The 6625-nt window shown below is 36.9% G+C and overlaps 1 protein-coding gene across 2 annotated transcripts; it reads right to left on the reverse strand.

Annotated features, from left to right (window-relative positions):
- Positions 1–4651: 4651 nt before the first annotated feature.
- On the reverse strand, positions 4652–5912 carry LOC149404777 (Tetratricopeptide repeat (TPR)-like superfamily protein). Of its 2 annotated transcripts, none has more exons than XM_089602041.1 (3): positions 5431–5912; positions 5157–5332; positions 4652–4998 (listed from the first exon to the last, which is right to left on the reverse strand). In XM_089602041.1, exons 1-3 carry the CDS (start codon positions 5863–5865, stop codon positions 4956–4958), a joined length of 654 nt encoding a protein of 217 aa, XP_089458167.1. In that variant the 5' UTR covers positions 5866–5912; the 3' UTR covers positions 4652–4955. The 2 variants fall into 2 exon arrangements, with proteins under 2 accessions (XP_089458167.1, XP_089458158.1); XM_089602032.1 differs by having other exon boundaries at positions 4652–5009.
- Between the last annotated feature and the right edge of the window lie 713 nt (positions 5913–6625).

A 6625-nucleotide genomic window follows, 5' to 3' on the forward strand; every position in this document is an offset into this window, starting at 1 on the left:
TTATTGATGAAGCCCGAGCCGATACTCAACGTTATTCTTGTTTATTGCTCGTTCTTATTTTGTTTGCTTGATTATTAGCCATGCTTGTTGTAAGTTCATTGATTGGCTATTTTTGAATTATTCTATAAGATTTGTTTGCTACTTGAGAGAGCGTAGATTTATCATGCTTTTGCTATAATCTCCATGATTGACCTAGGTTAGTAGAAAACTCTAGGCGAGAGTGCAATCGTTTGAATTCATGTTCTTTTTATGCATGTGATTGTTTTAATAGGATTAGAGGCCGATAAGATAACAATCTGTCAATTTTATAAGTTTGCTAGACACTCGAGAGAGGCTAGTGAATATATTGAAAGAGTGAGATTGGTAACATAAGAACGATGAAACAATAGACAAAATGGGTATAGTCAACGTAGTAGGTTCATGGTGAAGTCTTAGTCCTGCTTTTCTCTTTGATTTATTATTTCTTATTTTTTATTTATTTTTAGTTTAATCATAGCATTCACTCGTCATACCTTGGAATCAATTCGCATCAAAATTAGATTAAATCGTTAAAATTACTAGTTCTCGTGTGATCGGTACTCATACTTCATGTACACTATATTATTTGGGCGACACGTGCGCTTGCGTGAGTGATTTATTCGCACCAACTATTAAAATCGAGTATTGCTAGAAAACATAAGGCAGTACTATGGTAACTATTTCATAAAATATATAACATTAAGGGGAATTGCATTCTAGCTAAGGGTTTGAACATTTTCATCCACTACCTACTTTGATGATGGGGCCAGTCTCTTAGAATTCTTTGTACCAAATTTAACCTTATTAATTAGTTATTCTTATAGTTTTTTTAAGTTAAAAAAAAAATCTCCTAATGGAATCAATATACGCTATATCTTGATTTGTTTCCATATTTGTACGGATTAGTTTTTTTTTTATTATATATATATATATATATATATCTAATCACGTAAAATGGAGATTTAAAAATTTTGAGTTTGTTTTGAGTAATTTGTTTTTGTAACATCGTTTTTGTGAACATTTTCTTAAAGCCTTTCTAGTGTGGAGCTTGCAGTAAGTTCATATCATTCTCTCTCTCTCTCTCTCTCTCTCTCTCTCTCTCTCTCTCTCTCTCTCTGTGAGCACAAATAAATAAGGTCAATAATTGCAATTATCGTTTAATTCAAATTATAGGGAAGAAATCATATGGGAGACAAAATTAACACTTATAAACCACAAGGCACTTATAAATGTGAAAGGTCTTTAAAGAATTTTAGGCATCGATAAGGAATATGGCTATGTCCATTACCGTTTATAAGCCACCATAAATCATAAGAGTTTGAAGAATTTAGGAGCCTGTATAAATTGTGTATTAACACCTAAACCACCATAAACCAAAATTATATTGTTGGTTTTGAAAATTATGGCGATTGTGAGTTTTTGAAATTTGTTTAGATTTTTCATATTTGATTGAGCTCAAATTTGAGAATATTCATAGGTTAGGTTTCCTTCTCGTGTAAGGCTGGATATTTTTTTTCTATGATCACTGATATATATCAACGGTCAGCGACCGCTGAATACAAATACAAGTGGGACCCAACTGTTTATGGGCATCACCACCTATTTCACATCAGTGACCGCTGATGTCGTTGATGAAAATCATTTTCCTTGCTCTATATAGATATTTAGAGGATATAATTTTTCGAACCTGTTACGAACGGTTGCTTGGTATCAATTCAAGTCGACTCTTCTTCGAGCCGTTGGTCCTCGGAGCTGCCTTCCACTAGGAGAAAAAAGGCCTATAGAAACTAATTCCCTCAGTTGATGTCTTGGTCTTTCCACCTAGTGTGCTGCACGTCTTGCTTCTTCATAATTTATATAGTTCTAATTTCTTTTAAAGAACTCATTGTAATCCCAAGATCGCATCTTCTATAGTGTCACCAGAATTTCAAATACGTTCGAGCTCCTAAAGTGATGATAGATAAAAGACTTTGTTTAGACCATCCAAAAAGAGATGACCTGATCAGAATACATGTTAATGTACTCCTTAAAGACTCTTCATGGGACAATATGATGCCAAGAGCCCGCCCTTTGATTTTTTCCAAGTACTTCAGCTGACGAATTGCTCTATGAATTGGCAACATAGTTTCTTCCAAGATCCTATGGAGTTTGGTTTTAGACTCATGTACCACCTTTTAGAAGAACATGTCAAGGCAATAGAAAATTATCAGCTAATGACTTATTGCCGAACACTGTGCAACAACATCCATGACTTGAAATTATCTAGGTGGTCTCTTGAATCTATCTTCTCATCGTAGGCGGGAATGTTTGCCATCTCGTAGCACTCGGACAACGGGTGCTCCATTACTTTGGAAATTAATGCTGACATTGTGTGTTTCACCTTGGTCGTAATCTTTTTCGGACCCGAGGCCACCTTTTCAATCTTTCACTCCCAACTTTGGAAGTTGGATTTCATTCGTGTTTGCGCTGTCACACGTCATGAATTCTCCTTTTGTTATCCTGGTGTTCCACAACTTTTTTTTTTCTCTAACATCTCTTTTTGTAGATGCCGATTATGAAGCTTTTTCTTGATCGGAGGTAACAACTATCAGTTCCCTCGTTGCCTTCATCTCTTTCATACCTACCTTTGAACATTTTTTTTTTTTGGAATTCCTTGTTTTTTTTTCTGAGTCCAAGACATCATTCTCAAAATGTTGCGAAGAAGACTCTTTCACTAGTTTTAACCACCAATCTCTATAGTGTAACCCTCTTGACCTTGAGTTGATCCTCCAACTTGTTGCTTTCAAGGCGGCGAGATGTTCTAGCATCTAATTGGATTGCTCCGCGAGATTTGGTCGTTGCATAATTTTGGCGAATAAATAGATTGAGTGGCAATGTGCAATTGTGATGTTCTGTATGTTGGTCGATCCTGTCATGAGAAATATCTCCGGTCTCGCTTCCCAAGGCTGCAGAAAAACTCGTTATTAGCTATTCTCCTTATTATAGTGTAAAATTATATACTATAATTGTCTTGCGATGAATACGAAATACTGAATACAATAGGTTTCGAGCACTAAAAGTATTTGGACATTGTTGTTTCTGTTAGAAATATTACGTAAATAATATTTATTTTGGGAATAAAAAGCCAAACTCGATAGTGGAAGAAATAAAAGACAAGGCAAGAAGAAAAAAAGCCAAGGACCGTTTGATGATTTCCTTAAAGCAATATTGCCCTCCCACGGGTGCTAGAAACGACGGGCAATTTATCTCTCAGGATACAACGGTGGAATGAGAAGAGCTTAGCACCAAAAGAACTTCTCCGGCGAACTAAACTTATAATAGAACCAACCACCGGACTACAAAAGAAAACAAACAATTTCGGAGAGAAAGGAAGAAGAAGAGAGAATATGATTTCAGGTGTATTTCGAATGAGAGCAAAAGGCCTCCTTTTATAGGCTTATGGTCACTTGATCCTCAAAACGTAAGTCTTTACGGCCTTTAATCACATTAATGCTCGTTAATGGCTAATATTAACCATTAGTATTAACCATGCAAAACATTCAGTATTAACCATGCAAAACCGTTCAGAAATGTAGCCTTAAATGCACGGTTATACAACTCGATGAATTAATTCCCAACATAACAAACAAGTTATTCGTGGGAATTAAAACTTTGTGAAGTGATATTTGCAATAAAAAGATAAGGACTGTCCAAAACCAAGCCCGAGACATTCCCGAAACCTGAGCCCGGCCCGACCCGGTTCGGCGGTGACGCGCGAAGGGTTAAGAGTTAACCCACCCACACTCTCTTCTTTTGTACTTGTTTATCCACTAAAGAAAGAGGATAGTATATATACAAAACTCAACACACTTACTCAACCCATGTGGGAATCTTGAAATTCACTTCATATACACATAACAAATGTGCTCTTTAAGCATACTTTGAGCATCAATTTCTCATTCATTATAGCTCCGATTTTGGCAAAATTATCATCTATATTATACCCCATTCCGCAAGGACTAATAATGCGAATGAATTATCAAATTTCGTTGAGTGGACTCTACTCAAATCTTTGCCTAAAGTCAGCAACCCATTTGATAATAAAACCTCTTTATTATCTAAACTCCCTAATATTCCAACAATTTATAATTACAAGCGCATCTAGTGGTTTCGAGCACTAATAGATTTGGACATTGTTGTTTCTAATTACAAAGGCATCTAGTATAATAGAGAAAGAAAGAATAGAGAAAAAGAAATGAGGGTGTTGTGTGACGAAGAAAATAATGAAAAAAATTATTTGAGAAATTAATGAAGAAACTTCTTGAGTAATGTGTGAACGTTCCCTTAATGGTTGATTCGTTTATCTTTTATAATGATGAATTTTGAAAATTATGCGGCCATCACACGTTGAGTAAGTTTTTTGTTAATAGATAACCGTCGACCACGAGTCCTCTGCATTGTTTTCAATTACAATTACCAATTTCGTATGAGATCATGTGGCCGTGACATATAATTACTTCTAGTACATGCCATACCTGATCCTTTCTTAATGTATTTATTTATGCCTAAAACCACATGGGCCATCTTTATTGCAAAAAAATTTAACAATTAAAATTATATTTAGGGTGGAAATGATTCCGACGTTTCGTACACATTTTATTATCATTTCCTTTATTTATTTATTTTTTCCTTTCTGATTAGAAACAGGATAATAAAACGTTAAATATTACACAACATGGCTCATATGATACACGCACAATAGAATTGTACCAACATGGTAGTAACAGAATAACCATAACAAAAGAGTCGTATTAGGGTAAATTTATGCTCTTTTTTTTTTTATTCTCTCCGTGTAGCCAAATTAAGTAAAAGCCGCAGCGGTTTTCATCAGCTACAATGCCGGTACCAAGGCGGGGCAAGATGGTAAATTCCACTCAGTCCCGTCGTCTTCTTTTTCTTCATCGTCTTCCTCGGCTTCCCAAATGAAGCGAGCGTAAGAGCCTAATACAGTACTACAAATGTCGCATATTCAGAATTAAATTAAATTAAAAAAAATATCGCAACCAAAATCCAAATGTGTTTTTGTATGTACTCGATGAAAAATCCGAACACATTCCATTTAAAAAAAAATTACGATACAGAAAATATATTATTAGTACCAATCATGCGGAGAAACAGTGACAGCCTGATCGAAGTAAGACTTGGCTCTTTCCATATCTCTCTGCGACTCCCAAATCAACCGTCCGTACATCGAGAACAACTCTCCGTCTCCACCGTCGCTCGCCAGAATCGCCCTCCCGTAACACTCCTCTGCTCTCGCCCAATCTCCGACGACCTAGCTTAGCATCCAATCACAGAAATAAAAAACCGTTTCTGATCCTGAATTAAATGACTAGTTTCAAATGCAGCGATTCGATCGACGATCGTGCGTACCTCGTGCAAGTACTTGCCGTAGTTTCTGAGCAGAAGCGAATCGCCAGGGTTCTTCTTCAGCATAGTCTCGTAGTAATCTCCGATCTTGCGCCGATCTCCGAGCCTTCCATCTCCGGCAGAATCGCATCCGTCTCGGCCGGTGAAGACGATCGGCGGCCAGGAATCGAGTGTAGAAGCACGAAGCAGGTCATCTTCCTCTGGAATTCCTGCCGAGAGTGATCCGAAACCACAAGCGATGTTGATCTCTGACGAGGCTCGTCTGACCGACGACCGATCTCTTCCGCCGTTGACATCCGAGCTGAGAAAGATCGCCTTACTGACCTTCTCGCCGGAAACAGAGCCGCTCCGACGGAGGTTCCGTCTCGGCGAACCGGATATCGGCGGCGATCGGAGCAGTACTGGAACCGAACCGGTTCGCGCCAAAATCGCCTTCATTACTGTCCAAACAGTAAAGAAAGAAAAAAATTTGTTCGAAAAGAACTCTCTGCTTAATGACTTTACTATAGCGAGATTATATAGAGAGAGTACCAAATATCTGTAGCTCTTTTGGACCGTCCGATTGCTGACCGCATTGACATATTGGCTGTTGATACATTGACACGTGGAAAATTGCACGTGAGCTTACTGCAAAAGTCCCCTCTCTCCCGGTGAATCGGAGACTGTCAGATTGTCTGTTGCTTTTACGACGTGTCACAAAGAGACCGTGATGGCATTAGCAGAACGTGCCACGTCATACGATATCGTTTGTTGACAAAGTCAGAAGGTTGTGTACGTGGGCTAGGAAGTAAAATTATATAAGTTGAGGGTTCTATTACCGATTACGAATCTCTTCTGATAGACGTCATCACTTTGGGGATAAGGATAAGGCATAAGCATTGGCTGCATTGCCTTTATTATTATTATATATATATATATATATATATATATATTTTATCAATCTTATTTTAACAATCTATCATAATTCGACTATGGTATAGAATTGTAAATAATGTTTGTTTTTTATTTTATTTATTGGAGAACTAAATATCTTTAGTTTAAAAATTAAAGAACCATATCTAACAATATGTTCAAAATAATAATTGTTAGTTTTTCTAAATTTCAACGTGTGTGGTGTAAAACGATAAAACTTTTAGTACCAGCTGGAAATAGTTAACTTATTTTTGAGCTAGCTTATTCCAATTAAGTGCATCATATA

The sequence above is a fragment of the Urtica dioica genome, chromosome 2 (assembly GCF_054948205.1).
Source record: "Urtica dioica subsp. dioica isolate 48M chromosome 2, U.dioica_male_clone48M_v1_H2, whole genome shotgun sequence".
In the NCBI taxonomy this organism is placed as follows: Eukaryota; Viridiplantae; Streptophyta; class Magnoliopsida; order Rosales; family Urticaceae; genus Urtica; species Urtica dioica.

What these genes read in the sequence shown, in the direction of transcription:
- LOC149404777 (XM_089602032.1), bottom strand. Translation starts at nt 5,865, where the DNA reads ATGAAGGCGATTTTGGCGCGAACCGGTTCGGTTCCAGTACTGCTCCGA. An exon ending in ACGGCAAGTACTTGCACGAG is followed by an intron (nt 5,333 to 5,430) that starts GTACGCACGATC and finishes ATGCTAAGCTAG; the next exon opens with GTCGTCGGAGATTGGGCGAG. An exon ending in ACTGTTTCTCCGCATGATTG is followed by an intron (nt 5,010 to 5,156) that starts GTACTAATAATA and finishes CGACATTTGTAG; the next exon opens with TACTGTATTAGGCTCTTACG.